General features: G+C 35.6%; 1 protein-coding gene across 1 annotated transcript in view; it reads right to left on the bottom strand.

The window, feature by feature from the left end:
• Positions 1–9,211: 9,211 nt before the first annotated feature.
• LOC131032090 (mitochondrial import receptor subunit TOM20) overlaps positions 9,212–18,547 on the bottom strand; it is a 100,228-nt gene continuing 90,892 nt past the window's right edge. Inside the window, exon 6 of the mRNA XM_057963011.2 lies at positions 9,212–9,624. Coding sequence (XP_057818994.2) covers positions 9,493–9,624 — 132 coding nt within the window. The 3' untranslated portion in view covers positions 9,212–9,492. The remainder of the gene's footprint in view (positions 9,625–18,547) is intronic.

The following is an 18,547-nucleotide window of genomic DNA, read 5'->3' as shown; positions in this document are numbered from 1 at the left end:
CATCCATATAAACAATTAATGGTCAAAACATATCCTCCAATGCAAACAACTCTAATATGGATCTCCACACGCTACAATGAGCCCCCATAACACATTAAACAATATTCCACAAATTATATCTAGACCTAAGGATAGGTCTAACATAGAATATCACAACCAGCTATGAATAATGCCACAACACCCGAAGAACACAATGATATTGTTGAGCCACAAAACTATCATATCCATTATACCAAAACTATATCCAAAGAAGATAACAATAACAAACAAAATTAGCAACACTTTTCGGACCCGAACACTTCCAGAACAATTACATCATGAACATAGCAAGATATCTCTACACCACAGACAATCTAGAGCAACAAGTTTGGCGTCAATGACAACCACAACACATACTTCCAACAAAAATTGTATGAGGATACAATTCATGGCACTACAAAACATAATATAATAATAATAATAATAGGTTATCGTCGTTGCTCTTTATAGATTTCAATGAATTGTATGTGTGTTGCTCTTAAATTTGTATGTAGCACTATATTCATAGTGCAATCACACAATAGCTCAGAGATCGTGGTCGTGGTGAATGATGGATGAAGATAACTATATAGATTGCTCTGATATCAATCAATGGCAAAGGATGTATAAGACAAATTTGAAGATCAATCGATGAGAATGAATGAGAAAAATTGATTGAGATAACTATGAAGTTAACTAATTGCATGATGGAGAGAATTAAATGCATGATTGTAGGAGTGTGAATTGATTGATTAAAAAATTGGGAGAGAGTGGTAGTTAAGTGAGGAAGAAGTTAGGATTAAATAATTGAAAATTATTTTATTATGTGGATGATATAATAAATAAATAAAATATTAATTTTATGTATTTTTAGAATACTTTAATTGGAATATTGAATAATTAAACAAATTAAAGAATTCATTTAGCTAAAGAAGACGTATTTAACTAAATAAATTATGAAAATAATTATTTAATTATAAGAGACTCAAAGAAAAAAAAATATTAAACAATTAAAATCATTAAATTATCAAGGAGATAAGAAATTATTAAAATAATTAAATAATAAATATTATTAATTATTGTGCAAGAATACAATAATTAAATTATTATAATTAATTAATTAATATTTTATTAAAATTAATTAATTAAATAATGCAACCTTAATAGTTTTGGGAGCCAATACATAATTAGTTTTGAAGATGTTGTGTCCTCAATAAATGTGTATTCCCAACAACCCCAACAACCTTAACATTATCTATAGCAAGCATAAAGTGCTATTTTGTCCTCTAGTGAAGCTAATATGCCTTTCTAGATTTGTTGTAATGTGAATATCAAATAAAATTATAACATGTATACATGGATTTAAGCTTGTTGGCTCTCTTATTTCTATAAAAGGGAATTATGAGCCATTGTATAGGGATTCTAAAAAATTGTTGGGTTAGGTCTTATTGTTAAAGTGCCAAAAATAGGTGTTTTAGGAGTTATGCTATTTTGTCCTCTAGTGAAGCTAATATGCCTTTCTAGATTTGTTGTAATGTGAATGTCAAATGAAAATATAACATGTATACATGGATTTAAGCTTGTTGGCTCCCTTATTTATATAAAAGGGAATTCTGAGCCATTGTATAGGGATTCTAAAAATTTGTTGGGTTAGGTCTTATTGTTAAAGTGCCAAAAATAGGTGTTTTAGGAGTTGTTAATAATTTGTTCATGTGATGTTTGTATAGAAAATATTTTATTCATAATACAGAAAGAGATATACATGTTTTAGTTGTAATTATCTCCAAGATATTGTGCTCTTAACATCTTTTGAAATTTAGTATCATTTGTTTTAGCACTATAATATTTTTATGGTGTATGTTTTGTCATTTTTCTTCTTTTTAATTAGAAGATTAAATCGCTTAGATTAGAACATAAGCATTTGGGTAAAGTATCAAGAATCTAAAAGGAGCTTTGTGATTGTTTCCATAATTAGGGGTGTTAGTGCAAGGCATTAGTATTATGAACCCTTATTAAAGTCAAATTTGCTAGATAGATATTCTCTTTCTATAAATTGAATCTACAACCCAAGGCACTGGTCCAAGAAGTCTTGTATCTATCATTCAAACCCAAGCTCAAAATGCAAAATCATGCATTTACTTTCAATATTTTCTTAAGTTTAAATTATATGCTCTTGGGACCAATAATGCATCTTATCCAAGAATTAAGCTAGATTCTCAATGTATTTCATGCTTTCTTGGTCTATATGTGAAGAGGATATTTGTTTTATAATATCCAAGTAGTTAATTGAGTGAATTAGTAGGTATTGTTGAAGGACCACCCTCCTTGGTCTTGCGGAACCAAAACTGCACGGGAAATCAAGCTTGTTTTTGTTTGTTGGTGACTACCCCAAAGTCTTCAATTGTAAGATTTGGCTAATCTTTACCCAAAAAATTGGTGACTCTAAGGAATAGTGTTGTGTATTGCAATGCTTGAAGTCTAGTGGTTTTGTCCACGGTTATTTTAGAAGTGTATATGCTTTACCCATCTATTTGTTCAAGAGACTCCATGAGAGAGTTTCATTTACTAACTGCAAAGCAACACCACTTAAGTTTATAAAATTATTGATCCCATTTGTGTGCGCTGACTTTGTCTCTAAACAGGGAAAGAAAAGATTAAGTTGAAATTGAAGAAATGAACAAGAAAAGAACTTTGTACCAAAGTAATCCCCACAAGCAATTACATGGAGAACTTCCAAGTTTGAAGTGGGCAACTACGGTCTTCATAGTTCCAAGAAAAATATCACCATATTTTTGTAATAATGAAACATTTTTTTGTCTTTCCATGTCAGTACATACCTTTCCTAGCCACGTGTCTTTGTCTTGAAAAACTATGATCTTCTAGTAATCCTCTTCGTTAATTGTTACTCTCTTCTCCCCTTTAAATTCATCATGGTTGAAGATGTTCTCAAGAGATTAAATATTTGAGCAATTGTTAGTCTTCATCTATATGATCTGATCATCATAATAAGCTTACAACATTCATTTGCACATATCTTGATAGACGAATTGGATGGCACTTCTAACTTTCTTACATAATTTCATCTTTCTTTAGACATAATTTAATAATTTGACAAACTAATTGCATGACTCTTAGTCTTCATATAATTATGTCTTCTTTAGACATAATTTCATCTAGTTTGGTCAAAGAAGATACTCAACCCATTGATATCTTTGCACCAAAAGATCCTCCATCTTCAACTTCTTTAATTAGAAGTTTTGATCGTTGATATTCAATTTTAGACCTTAACATGCTAACCATAAATTTAATATTTTTCTACTTTCTCACAAAGTCCTATAAAGTTTTCTTTTGGTCTCCAATTATACAAGCACTAAAACAAACCAACTACTATAATATTTATCATTGCACATGCTAGCAACAAGGTCTTTAATAGAGTCTCAATCTACATCACACTCCTTTGCAATTTTTTTGAAGTTATACAGCAACAATGTTCAATCCATTGCTACCCTTTAAACTAATATCTTTGCCTAGCCTAATAACTTCACATGTGATGATCAATATAGATGTGTGCATGGGAATCCCAACTTTTCGATTGTCCAACCAACTCGAGGAGTACTAAGAGACATGCGATTACAAGTCAGCTATAATATGACATCAACATATTGCACATATCACCAAGTATAATGTCTCTATGTATTTAAGTCACCTATGTAGTTGTTGCACACTACAAATCAATAGCTACATACAACATTATTGGTTTAAACATGTTTCTAGTATAGTCAACATTGCTAGTTGCATCATTGTGGTAGCACATAGAAACACTCTTCCTACAACCACTCTTTGTAAGTGAATGTTACCCAAGTCCCAACATATTCACATTTATCTTTCTACTACACCTTCATCCCCTCTCCCTTATTTTTGTTTTTATGGAGCTTATAAACATTAATGCTATAAATACTATTTTGTTGATATCAAAATTTGCATAATCATAATGTGATTTTGATTTTTGCTAATACTTGGTGTCGCTACTTTTTAAACATGTTATTTGATTGTACTGAGTCTGATAATTAGTTTATAATCATGTTCAACCAAGTTTCCACAAAAGGGATGGTAGGGGACACGACATTTTTAGGGTTGGATGAGAAAACAATTTTTAAGGAGACAATAATTTAAAAAATAGGAAAATTAAAAAAAACATAGTAGATTTTAAATATTAATATGATAAGGAATTCACCACATTCATCATATAACAACATTCCAATGTCTCATCATTTGGGTTCATTGTCAATGTGCACAAACAAGATGAAAAAGTGAAAAGTATACAACTAAAAATGACAAAATTTAGACAAGTAGATCTATTGTGGCTATGTGTTGGCCTCATTTTCAACTAAATCGGAGTTCAAATTCGAGTCCCTGCCTATATGAGAGACTAACTCATTAAACGAAGCCTCAACCAATCCTTGTCATACCTCATCATCTATGTGACATCTTGATAAGTCAACATGTAAATTAACAACATTCCAATGTCTAATCATTTGGGTTCGTTGTCAATGTGCACAAACAACAAGATGAAAAAGTGAAAAGTATACAACTAAAAATGACAAAATTTAGACAAGTAGATCTATTGTGGCTATGTGTTGGCCTCATTTTCAAATAAATCGGAGTTCGAATTCAAGTCCCTACCTATATGAGAGACTAACTCATTAAACGAAGCCTCAACCAATCCTTGCATACCTTATCATCTATGTGACATCTTGAGGATCAATTGTGCAAATAGAGTTTGTTTAACTCAAGAGCTTGCCAACCTTGAAGTCACTAGGCACTGTGCATAGCCACTAATTTCTTCACTCTTCAAGAGGTAAGACTCTTCCTCTTTCATTAACTAGATGAAGTTGTATGTGGACTAATTCCTCTTTGCAGTAGACAAACTAACGACCTATGAAAAAAGGTGAGTGGCAAGCATCTTCAATTCTATTGCATTCTTGCCATGCTATGTGCACCATCTAATAAGGCTAGTTTGAGCTAATGTAGGCCCAACTCACCTTCCTTTTGTTTGCTAAATATTGGACCTTAAAGACTACCAAGCAAGCTAGTATGCTCATAGTAAAGTTGCCTCCTCATTGCTATACATATTTCAAATGACCTTTGGATCTCGTCTTTCATCTCTTTATAATGATGCACTCTCCTAGGCTTTAGTGCTATTGTTTGCAGTTTAAAGCATAGTGTGCCATATGAAGAATTAACATTTTGGTGATTGTGCTAAAATGGACCTCATATTCATCCATTTAATCCCAAATCGAGATCCCTATTATGAATTGCTCGCATCATATGTGAAAGCATGTCATCAAATTTCTTGTAAATTTCTATCAACATAACTATTGATCAACACAATAATTAAGATGGGGCAATCGTATCTACAAAAGAAATAACAATAAGAGTCAAATGACAAAGGTGATGGTAATACTATTATAAATTAAATTAAATTTGCAATGTTCCCTTCTTCGGAATAATATTCCGTGAGATTTTCGCTAAATTCCAAGATTTATTTTAAGCTTCTAGGTTGGCTAATGAGAACTCCAAACTTCTTGAAAATCATTGGTTTAATCTTTCTTGGTTTTGGTTGTTGGATTTGAGGGTCAATGAGCAATATCGATTACTTTGACACTTCCAAAAGTATCTTTTTCCTCCTGATGTGTTCCCCAAGCTTCTTGGAGGTCATGTATATTTTTGGAAGTTCCCTAGTTGACACATATCATCTTCCCTTGGCTTCAATTTCCTCATAGCATGGTTCATTTTAAGTTTTGAAGTCCTACTAATGCTTTCTACATCTTGAGTAGAGTATTTAAATTATACACTAGTTTCTAAAGTTTAATGTTAAATTGTGCACTTAAAGTGTTATAATTTATGAAGTTACTTATGTCCAAAATGAATGCCTAGAGAATTGAGTAATATTATATTTTAAATTCAAAATTGCTCTTTTCCCTCCAAAGGCTATAAAAGGAGGTTTGGGTTCTCATTTCCCATATGTTGAAGATTGATTTCTTAAGTTATGTTGTCATGTTGAACTTGTGTGATCTTCCAAAATCATTCAAGGATGAAAACTTCATTTGATTGGCTGACTCAAATTTGGAAGACAATCCCTAGGTAGGTTTGAGTGTTTCCATTCAGGAATCACATTGTACTTCACTAATTGTGAATTTTAGGGTTTCAAGATGAAGATATTTGAAGTTTTCTAGTTGCAAATTTTTGGAAAGAAATTTGAATTTTGTACAGATTTTTAGCTTGTGTGACACTAGAGGAAAAGAGTTACAAGTAACAATTGCATCAAGTTGTACCAATCTTTTGCACGATAACATGTGAATTTGGGAGCCTTGATACATTTCTTTTGGGCATATTTTATCATGTCAAGAGTCACCCTAGTTTTTAATGTTATTTCAAATCACATGGCATTGGTCTTGGAGGTTATTCGTGAATATTATGAGGTTGTACGATAGTACCTAGCTAGTCGTAGCATTGCCTAATGATGTTAAGGGATGGTTACTGGAAGCAAAAGGTAAAGCGCTTGGATTGGTGATCATTTTCCTTCCTTATAGGAGTTGACCAGTCCTTGTTGACCATTTCTAGCAACTTGGCAATGGAATTTGTGGGTCTCACGGTTTTTTTATTGTTTCCATTTAGGAAACACAATGTGCTTCAATTCCAATTTCAACATTTCATTATGAAGATATTTGAAGTTTTCTAGTTGCAAACTTTTGCAAATAAGTTCAATTTTGTAGAGATTTTTGGCTTGTATGAAGCACTAGATGTAGGGAGTTATAGGAAACAAATGTATCAAGTTGTACCTATCTTTGTAGGAGAGCATAGAAAGTTGGAAACCTAATCACGTCTCTTTAAGGACACATTTTACCCTATGAAGAGTCACTTTAGTAAGCATGTTAACCGCCCATACTTCAAATTGCAAACAAGTTCCCTTTAGATGTATATCTCTTATTAATTGCTTTCTTCTAAATATTAACGTGAAGTATGTATTTCTCACCTCTTTACCTCATCATTATACATAGAAGTTGGTTATACAATCATTACAAGTGATTGTGACATGAATGGATTATGTGCACATAGAAAGTCACTTCATCTACTCCACACATGATGAGAATATCAATGGTTGACCTCTATATGGCATTGAGTTGTTGCCCCCAACAAACTTCCCTTCAACATGGTAGTAGCAAAGATGACTAGAGAACAACACAAAATTTCTTATAAGTTGGGAGTTCCCGCCATGAAAGCTTCGAAACCGTAAATAAATTATTAGTTAAAAATGGCCAAATGACAATACAATCCAATAATTGGACCTTTTGAATGGTCTTTTATACTTCATAATCCAATAGATAAGTCACATCAACATTATTCATCCACATTTTATAAAATGCTAAAAAAAATTGTAAATTTAATAACTGTTGTTTTCTCCAATTTAAAACTTTGATCAAGAGAATTTGGAAAAAATAATAATTTATTAAAATAAACAAAATAATTATAACGGACTCGGACAGTAATTATTTTGAAAAATACCAAAATTGAATGTCATATTTGAAGATAGTCAAGCAACCTACAAATTTAGAATGAATGAATACATATCCCAAAATAAATAATTTTGCATATTCTAGCTTTAAAAGGTAGCTTTTACGGGGCATCGCAGTCATCTCACCTCTATTTGTAGCACATGTTTCTTAATTTGACGGATTTTGTATTAATCCTTCAGAAGTAATTATCACTGGAGTCTCAACAAGCAATTGGGGTAATTATTTCTACCCGTTCACCTTACAAAGGCAAGTACTTTTTGTTTCCAAAATCTGGACAGCTATATGGGAGACGTGACAATGGATCTGTAATACTTCGCCCGTAATCCTCTTTTGTCAAGTATTTTTTGGGTTGGATGCATTTAGAGCTTCACGTAAGTGTTTTATCAAATATCATTTTGAAATGAAAGCGAAAGATGCTCTGATCAATGGGCTCTAAATTTCAACGGGCTTTAAATTTAATCTGCTCCAACTTCCATTCTTTATTTGTGGGTCTTTATGGATTGTACTAAGTGATCAGATCTTCCAATCCTCTTCAAAATTCATCAATTGTTTGTTAATTCCAGCTCAGCTAGTTAACCTTATACAAATTTCATCTTATCATGCTCGGGAAAAGTTTGTGATTAGTACTCTAGATAAACTTTGCCAATAAAACTACAATGCATGCCGGCCTTTGATGCATAGTTTGTGGCATCCGGCAACTGTTTTCAAATAGTCAATTACCACTCAATTTCCAGCATCCCTTTCCCATCATATCCGGTGCTTACTACACCCTGAGTTTCTTCAGTGCATGCCATATGGCATCAGCACCTTCACCTTCATGCCTTTATTACATTTCATTCATATGCTGAAAATGTTAAGGGGTCAATACTATTTTCAAAACATGCTGGCAATTAAATCAGCAGAAACATTGCATATTATCATAAATGCACTGAAAGAAACCTCACTACATAGAAAGCATGCTTGAGATTAGCTTGTATGACTGCAGACTGATTCTTGATGACCTTAAGCTCTATAGTTCAATCTATTGAAGGCTTCTCTGTCGTGCAACAAGTGCAGCTAGATATTTCAGTTGACCCTGTCCCAGCATTTAAGTATCTGATCAATGAAAACCCCTATTTAACTACCAATAATTACTGACATACATTCATGAAAAAACATCTTGATATCAATCACTTTGAGGCATCTTATCCAACAGCAGCATTAGTATAGCTACACCTCGTGGTAGCATTTGCAGGAACTTACCAAGTTTATTTTTTGCATTAAGGACTTCTACCGTATTTTTTAATGCTGTCTTCTCTGGCTAACTTGGATACTGCTATTAGTATCCTGCGGTCAGTTTCTGTATTATAGTCGTCTCTCTAGTACCTCTAATAACAGAGAGAATAGTACATTTAAAAGTATATATGATTATCTTAAGTAAATTCTCATTTAAAACTATCTAACTCGGTATGGAAGGTTCATTCTTGGGCTTTATCTACAAAAACTGAAATTTCTACTCTTGTCATGCATCTGATCCACAAATATATAATGAATAATCTTGTACTTGAAATACATAAACTTCTACTTGAAAAAATAACATAAAATTAATCTATTCAGTATCTCTGCGAGTCAAGGTCTCACTCTCTTTAAGATTTTTTATTATATTATTTTTACCTACAAAAACAGAAAATAACAAAAATATAATTGTTTGGCATCCCCACAAGTAACAGACCTACTCTCTCTGACTTACAAGAATATATTATATCCAACTATGCAAACAAAAACTAGCAGAAAAATAATTGCATCCATACCTCTATACAGTAAAGCATACAGATTTCTACTGCTACAACAAAATTAGCAATTTAAAATATCGTAAGATAAAATATATCTATAAAGCTTCTATGTGATAGAAGAAGTTTTATAACGATGGAGGTGGAGGTGGAGGGACATGAGATTTGGCCATTCCCACCCATGCTACTATGCCAACAGCAAGTACAATCCAACCAAATATGTCATACTTCAAATCGCTATTTTTCTTCTTCTTTGAGCCCTGCAAAAGCAACATTCCAATTATACTTCCATACAATTTGCCAAGCATAAGGAATTCCACATAACTGTGCATGTGGAATTCAATTTCAGTCCCACAAAAACAATAATCCAATTATGCTTTATATTGGTTAATCCATAAGTCCCATATACATCACAATAAGATGAGCTAGGTACAATACATAGCCTTTCCAAGCATAAAGAACTTTTTAAGTATGTATTCATGTCCATTCTCTGAGAAAAGCAATAGTACTCTACGAGCATATCACTCTAAATCTCCAGCATTTTACACTGCAAAATCCTGCAAAAGAACTGAATGCATTCTACTTTTCTAACAGAACACCTGGATGGTAATAAAAGACACTGCAAACTTGGCTTATTTCAATCACTTTAAAGTTGAAAATATATCCTGTTCTTACTTAAATGCCTTACGGCATAACAAACTTTAAGATTGCCCATGTCTGAAGTCGTTAGCATCTATTCATATCCATAACTGCAACTATTGGTAACTGTCTGCCTAAAGTTTCAGTCCAGGAAGTGTCATCGTCCTTGGTGACTATCACAGTTAGTCAGAAACTCTGAAAATCAGTAGTTGTCAGAATGTACAGAAGGCCAAGGAAGCAAGAAACTATGAAAGCTATCATATAACGATTTTAATTATTACATCGTTGGTGAGAGATGGGCTCTGCAACTTGCGTGACACGGGAGCGTTCGAAGGGTTTGAGAGGGGGTCGACCATGATGTGTGGAGGAGGTGGTAAGGCCACCTCCACGTGGGTAAGCCCCAACTTATCCTGTTATTTCTTTTCTTTTCTGCATTTATTTCTTGCGTTGCGATGTGTGTTGTCCACCCAGGTAGTGCGTGCAGATGTTTATGATCTCCCATGGGAGACTCTTCTAGAGGACAGGCATTAACTATTGACCGTCCGATGACCTCGCCGGAAGAGGTCGAAAGAAATAATGCAAAGTCTTTTAAAGATGCCCTAATAGATTTGGCCTTCTCTATTCTCGAGGAGGCAAAATTTCTTGTGGTGAGTTCTTCAGACTCTAAGAGTGATGGCGAACAATGGAGAAGAGGTAAGTGCCCCAGCCCTCCCTTGTCTACTCTATCTATTGCTTCTATGATTTCATGGCTAAAGCCATTGATTTGGAAAAGAATAGGATTAAAGATATTGCAATCTTTTTAGTGGTTGTGGATGTAGATAAATGCCTGGCCAGAAAATTTATGGATGACTAGATTAAAAATGTTTGGATTAAAAAGTTAGATTTTCATATTTCTTTTTGTCGCATGATCAGCTTATTTGTGATTTTCTTTAAGGATAATAAGTCTCAGGCGGAGGTCATTAAGAAAAAATTTTGGGCTGTTGGTAAATGCACATTTCAAGCCCTAAATTGGACCCATGATGCAGTTAATGATGAAATACTTGTGTTGTCTTTCCCTAGGTGGATTCAAATTAAGAGTCTTCTGCCTATATTGTGGAAATTCATTCCACAGATTATTGAACCAATTGGCAGAGTCATTGTGATTTATAACCCCCTAGCCTCATGCACACATTTAGATGCCCATGTTCTGGTGTTGGTTAACCCTTGTAAGGACATTCCCTGATTCATTGACGTCAAATTGGACAATGACCTCCTTTCATGTCTTATTGAAACCCTTGGTGGGGTTAACGCGTGCTTTCTTTGTAGACGCAAAGGGCATATTAGACGGAATTGTCCTATTCTCTCCTTTAAGAAAGTGGCTAATAAGAATTCCAATTTTGGGAAGTCGTTTACAGAGACCAATGCGGGTGATAAGAATCCCTCCCCGCCAGATTCCAATCGTCTTGACAACTCCCCATTGATGGATAAACTTGAGTCTCTTAAGGAGGCCATAATAAAGGTTTTAGCCGAACCTCCTAAGGATCTATTGATGTGTTTTTCATGCACATGCGAACACAAAATAAAATACCCAAAAGTATCTTATCCTCTCTTGAACAAAGTTACTCAAATGCTAAAGATTGGCTTAAGGATCACTTGAGACAACTCCAAGTTTCATGAATGTCGGGTCACAACGTGTGGATGAGCACAACTGATCGTTGTGTTTGTTGTTTCATCAAGGAGCCTTACATATTCTTAGGACATGAATGCTCAAGGAATGGTGTTTAAGTGATATGCAATGAAGCTCTCTCACTACTACTACTAGACATTTATCAAAAAATAGCAAAAGGTGAGGGTTGAGAGATCCTAAAACTATATTTAGGAATGCAAGGATGAAGGATGATCTTAGTGAAACTCAACTAGTCTTAGTTTTGCCAGAACAAGAACAACTCCACTAAGGTTAATGCAATCTTCTAAAGAAATCAGATGAATTTCCAATCATTATCAAGCAAAGACAACACCAACTAGATGCGTATCAATGATTAAATAATAATTGAACATAAGCACATTTAAACATTCCAGTTGACCACACAAGGCATATTTGCAATGAACAAACAGCTAGTGGTATGGATTAAAAGTTCCACCATAAATCATACGCAACATTCTATCATTCAATTCTAATACTTCAACAAAATTCTAAAACTTGGATTGAGAAGATGAATAACCATGCATATGCTACAAAGATTAAGTAGAAAACACCACACTTTAATGTCTTTATAAATCTAGCAGCACAGTAGCAACAACTGTTCAAGTTCCTCCCACACATACAAATACAGAAATGGCAGCTTATATAGAGCTCCAAAATGAAATAGAGGGCCAAGATTGCCCTGAAATTGACGGTTGAGATCAAAACCCTAATTAGGGTTAGTTGTCGCCAACTAACCAACTACATAATCGACCAATAGGAATAACGCATGTTTTGACACAAACTTCAAGAAAATCTCCACCAATGACAAAATAAACATCATATGCAGCTCATAACAAGCTTTCTTCTAGAAGCTCATTTCCTTGATCCTTTTCTTTGATGGCAAATGCAATGAATCTGGACATTACTACATTGAGCTCCTCCATGGACAAGTTAGGCAAATTATCGAGTTTGAACTCGATCACCTCCAATGCATCAGCACAAGTAGCAAAGACCTTTTGCCATTCCATCTCCTGTTTTCGAAACATTCCCATGAAGGCCATCAATTAACATGTTCCCATCAAAACAACATCTAAGAATCTTGTGGTTGGCGAGAAGATAGACTTCACTTGATTATGCAATTCTTGAGCACTAAAACCATCTTCATCAAGCATATCTTGCAGGAACATTTCTCTAGTTGAAATGATGAGTTGTTCTTGAATTGCTTTGAGTGATTCCTCCATCTTGATGCAATCATCTTTTGTCTTATCAATAATTTCCTTCTTAGTCACCAAAATGCAATACCATCTGTTGAAGTCATAAATTGCTTTTGCTTCCATTACTCCACCATCAATCAGCATTTGTTTGGGGATTTCCTTCAATGCTTGTAAACGTGGAATGGTCTTTCTTATCTTGGATGAACTTCAATTGAAGTTCATATCTCCATAATGTTCTGGATTTTGCACAAGAATGTGGTGACTATCATAAGTTTGTAAATACTCGTGAGTGAAGGCACTAGCTTGCTGAAAAGCATTCTCGATCCATGTCTTAGTAGTTTGAGCTATTATCCTCGTTTCTTCTACCCTTTCAACCATTTCTTTGGAAAGTATTTGAAGTGGAGGAGGTGCATCTTCCTCTTGTTTGGAAAACATACGATGGATGTAATCTATCAATTGTTTGTTTTCTTCTTTCAATTGCCTCTTCTTTCTGACTTTGATTTCCAATTGCTCTTCCATGTAGGCTGATCCTCTAAACTCTTCAATAACTTGAGTGTGAGTGATAGGGGGTCTATCTCCCTTATGTCATTATCTTTTGCAGTGATTTGATCCCTGGGCTTATCATATTTGGGAAACTTCTTAGGCTTCTTTTCTTCGTTCAGCTCCGCTCTTGCAAGCAAAGTATCCAAATCTCTAACCTCATCTACTATCATCACAGGCTTCTTCTTCATTCTTTCTTTCAGCCATTCAGGTCCCTGATCATCCAATTCTTCTAAATCAGATTGTTGCTGGTTGCTATTGGGGGCCATCAATGTGTCTTGATGATGTCCTTGATTTTGATCCTCAACATCCATGTCTTGTACTTCTTCATTGGTATTGACTTGCTGATCATAGATATGTTCATCATGGGGTGGTGAATAAACCTCTTGCTCCTCTTGCTGATTGGTGTCATTCGATTCATTGACACTCCTTCTATCTAGTGTATTATGAACAACTCCTTCGTCTTCCTACGAGATGTTCTTCCCTTTCAATGCTGCATTCATATCTACAAAAATATTCACTTCTCTTTCAGAAGGAATACTAGTGGTAGATGGAGTCCTTGTTGATTTTTGCTTCTTTTGCTGAGCTGCATTATCATCCATCCTTTTCCTCTTATTTGCTTGGGATTGTGAACTTTCAGGGATATCCTGTTGATTGCTCTCTCCTTGTGTGTGCTTCATTTCCTGCATTCTCATCTTCGGACTCCTCTGATTCTTCATATTGATAGGATGATGATTCTTCATTGTCCATTCAGTCATATGTCAAGGTGATGCCTTTTGCTCTCAACTTATCTGATTGATACAATATCCATTTCCTGGTGTTTGTCTTGCACTATTTGATTTACAAGTTCTAATTGAGTCACCTCAAGAGCATGCCAATATATTGAAGGAAGGGGCTTATCTTCTTCTTTTTTGTAGTGTGGTAATATCACATCTTCATCCCCTTCAATCTGATCCGGTACCCACAATACTGGAGTATGTTCTTTCTCTTATCTCCAAATCAGCAGCTGCATTAGCGCAATGATCTTCTACATGCATGATGTGGGTAAACCTCTCTTTATTCACTGTTTGGATGTTGTGATAGGGATCATAGCTTCTTGAGGTGTGAGTCCTGAGATTATAGTATTGTGGTTCTTTCTCTGTTGCTTGTGCTGCGAAATAGGTAGGGCATGTTTCAAGTGATTTTCCCACCGAGAGTGGGAAAGTAGTCTTTGCTTTCTTCCTTTTCTTCTTGATTGCATCATACTCGAGCAATTGTTTGGACACTTCTAAAAACATCATTATGTCAGTAGGATATCTTGGTAATCAATAGGCATATGAAGAACACCCTCGTATCCTCAAATATGTGAATTTTGGAAATTGAGTATACCAACATCCATACTTGTTTATCCGGTTCATTGACTCCTTGGATAATCTGATATGAGTGCCTCCTTGCAATCTTCTCGCAATGTGCATGGTGAATGCATCATTCGCCCATTTGAAATGAGCAACGTTATTTCTTAATTGCAACTGTGGATGGATATGCATCGTACGAGAGCATTTGTCCTTCTGCTGGTCCAACAAGCGCTCTATTATTCAAACCTTTGTATTTTACATATCTTGCCAAAATGTATACCAAGTATGAGCTCGTATAAAATGTCTTAGATTGGTCAACATTCCTCAACTGCTCATGTAGATTATCACTGACTATCTTAGCCCAATTGATTATGTTGGCACCTTTAATTACTTCTTCTATGTAGTACCACATCCAAGAGCCGTAGGATGGCGATTGTGGAGATCCCATGACCTTGTTCAGCATCATTTGAGCTCAGCTATTCCTTCCTTGAAATCCGATTTGAGGAGCATCTTCTTGGGTACTCTCTTAGTACTACTCCATGGTTTACGACCCAATTCTTGTTGAGGATATCATCCTTACTCTTGTAAATTAACTTGTCATATGTGTGCACATTGAATACTTCAGCTATAGATAGCTCGGTGAGGTATGCTATCTTGCTCCCATCCAGTGCTATTATAACTCTCCTCTCTGAGTCATAATGTTTTGCGCATTCTAGGACCAATTCACTACATTGCACTGCTGGTGGGAAACTTGCAATGTGAGTGATGCCATTCCTTGTGAGCTTCTTCGCCATCTTTGAAGTGCTGTATTGCCTTTACCAAACACTCAATCTCGAAAATCCTCCATGTCGGTGTGCCAAAGTTGGTGTCGCCAATCTTTCGCCATTTGAAAGTAAGCTTGGTTTCAAAGAGTGTATCTTTGAATTCGTTCTTCATCTGGACCTGCCTTTTGTTTCCTCGTGCCCTCGCTTGAGTCATTAACCTGCAAACAATATAAGTTTGTTACCAAATGGATGTGACCCTTGCAATTTTGAGGGATAGATAAGAGTATTTTAATATCCAATTTGTTCAATACCCTATCTTACCTTTGCTAAGGCAAACAAAACTTTTGTTAAAACCTGTAAGCTACAGCTCTAGGACAAAATCAGACCTGAAAATAATAAAATGAGCTTAATCTTTCAATCCTTTATAGCAATTTATCAGATCCTAGGTTTTGCATAGGAATACGTTCTTACAAATGACAGTCTACCAAAAATGTTAAGGTCTGATTTGACCTTATTTCACCGTTTATGTGCAGATGTAGGGTTGTTTACAGTCAGACTTTGATCTGAAACTACTCTTAAAATCAGAATAGTGATCTTCAATTCGATTCCACTCTCCTTGCCAATGTATGTTTGATCAATGAAATGATCAAACGTTTTATCCAAGATCACTGCTGTAGGATAATTTAGCTTTCAAAAAATGAAAATCTGAGTATTGATCTTCAAATCGACTTCTCTTCCTATTTGCCCTTCTTGCAGTTTGTGAAATGATAAAGTTCGCCTTGTTGATGTAAACAATTTCACCCTCAAAATTGTGAATTCAGAGATGAAAATCTGAATGTTGAATTGATTTCGCCCTTCAAAATTATATCTTCAGAGATGCAGATCAGAATGTTAATCTCCAGACTGATTTTTTTTTTTATCAAAGATGTGTAATGATCAGATTCGCTTTGCTAATGAAGAGAAATTCGCCCTTACAAATCTGTATGTTGTCTTATGAAATTCGCTGTCTCAGTGAATTGCAGAGCTGCTTGTAATTGATGTCTTAAGAATGAGGATGAATGCCTTCTTAATATAAGCGTTGGAGGCTAAAGGGTCTGTCTCTTCATCTTAAACTTTTCTAGGCCGACTTACACTCCTTTTTAAAAATATTAAATTTGTTATTGTGCTAAGCGCTCTCCACTATGAAGGCCAACATTACATTTTGTTGCTCATAACATTGTTTTTTGTCTTTATAAGTTTGGCAGCTTTTTAGGGTAGCATTGCAAGTTCAAGGTGGACATTTTGATGACCATTGCAACTAATGCCTTGGGTGGAATTTCATGGGGTCATTGCAAGCATTGATCAAGGCGGAAATTTAAGGGGTCATTGCAACTAAGCCCTTGAAGCGGCTTTTGAAGTGACCATTGCAAGTTAAGATCTTGGCAGAAATTCAGGACACCATTGCAACTTTTGACTTCTTTGGCTTTTGATAAGACCATTGCAAGTTAGCCATTGAGTGATATTTTAAGGGGTCATTGCATGTTATGGTCTTGGAGGCTATTTAGAAAACCATTGCATGTTGATCACCTTGGCGGAAATTTGAAGGGGCATTGCAAGTTGAGGTCAAGGTGGCTATTTAGAAGACCATTGCAATCAAACCTTTGGATCGGCTTTTGAGATGACCATTGCAACTTTTGATGAAGGTAGCATTTTAAGATAGCATTGCATTACAACACCTAGGCGGCCTTCCAAGGTACCATTGCAAGATTTGCTTGAGGTGGCTCTTGAAGTGACCATTGCAAGTTAGCTATTGAGTCGGATTTTTACACCACCTTTGCAAGTGTTGATCTTGTCAATGTTGATTACCACTTTTGCAACTCCAACACTTGGTCAAATATATAACTTACCTTTGCATTCCATCTCTTAGGCGGCAAATTGGGAGACCATTGCACTTCATTTGCATCCAAAGTTAAGCTTGCCAGATTCAATACTTCATTCTTTAGCCACCTAAGGCTCCTTCGCTCTAGATCTTGATGTTTCAACACAACTGATGCAAACCCTAATCTCAAACCCTAACCGACCTAGTGCTAGGCGACATTAATGATCTCAATCCTTCTACACACCTCTTAGCCTACGAAAATCATCTTTAGCTCATTAAGGTCGACAAGGCCATTAGACAAAGGCAATAGTCTAACCTCGAGAGCTAACAACTTGACCAACTGACTGCTAATCTTGGAAGCAAAAGAGGGGGTCCCCATTTTGGTGGGGTTATGTGTGAAATGGTCACAACAGGATCTTCCAGTGATCGATCAATCAGCTGAATTTGGGGTGTTCCATGTTGAAGCCCCTCCTCATTTGGCAGTTTCCAAGGCCATTACGCAGATCGGTGAATCTCATAAGGATTCTAATCAATTTGTTGTTCCTAAGTCTCGAAAGGTCAGGAAAAAGAACGCCCAACAATTGGTATTAGATAAGATTAAAGAATCTATTCAAAGCAAGCGTATCACACCTCAAATGGCCCCCCCTAAAATTGGTTCTTGTTCGGTGCCCATGGAAGATGATGCTTTTGATACCCCGCATGAGATTAGGTTCTCTAGTAATTGCAGGCATTCATTGGTTAAATGTATTGTTAGATAATTTGAAGAGATAGAACATGAAAATAGTGAGTTGGACAGAGCGGGGGGAAAAGTCTCTCCCCCCGGTGAGCCAGAGACCGTCGACAAGTTTGAAGTTTTATCTAAACCATCGTTAGAGAGTGTTGTCCCTATTGAAGGCCATGAGGTTCTAGATCCCTGAGGGGTTGAGGTTGTTCCTCCAGCCCCCCAGCTCAATGCTGGCCCAGAGCTTATCTCTTATGTGCAAAAAGATGGCCTTGATGTTGATAGTGCCTATTATGAGATCAAAATTGCTGACCCATCAATTGGAAATTCTAACCTTGATATGTTGCCCAAGCTTGCCGACTATGGTGAGTCTGATGTGAACATTTGTGAGGACTCCAATGAAGATGACAATCGTGAGTCCGAGGTGGAGGCAGAAATGACCTCCAACAA

Source organism: Cryptomeria japonica, chromosome 6 (genome assembly GCF_030272615.1).
Source record: "Cryptomeria japonica chromosome 6, Sugi_1.0, whole genome shotgun sequence".
Classification (NCBI taxonomy): Eukaryota; Viridiplantae; Streptophyta; class Pinopsida; order Cupressales; family Cupressaceae; genus Cryptomeria; species Cryptomeria japonica.
This window is presented reverse-complemented; position numbering and strand designations above follow the sequence as displayed.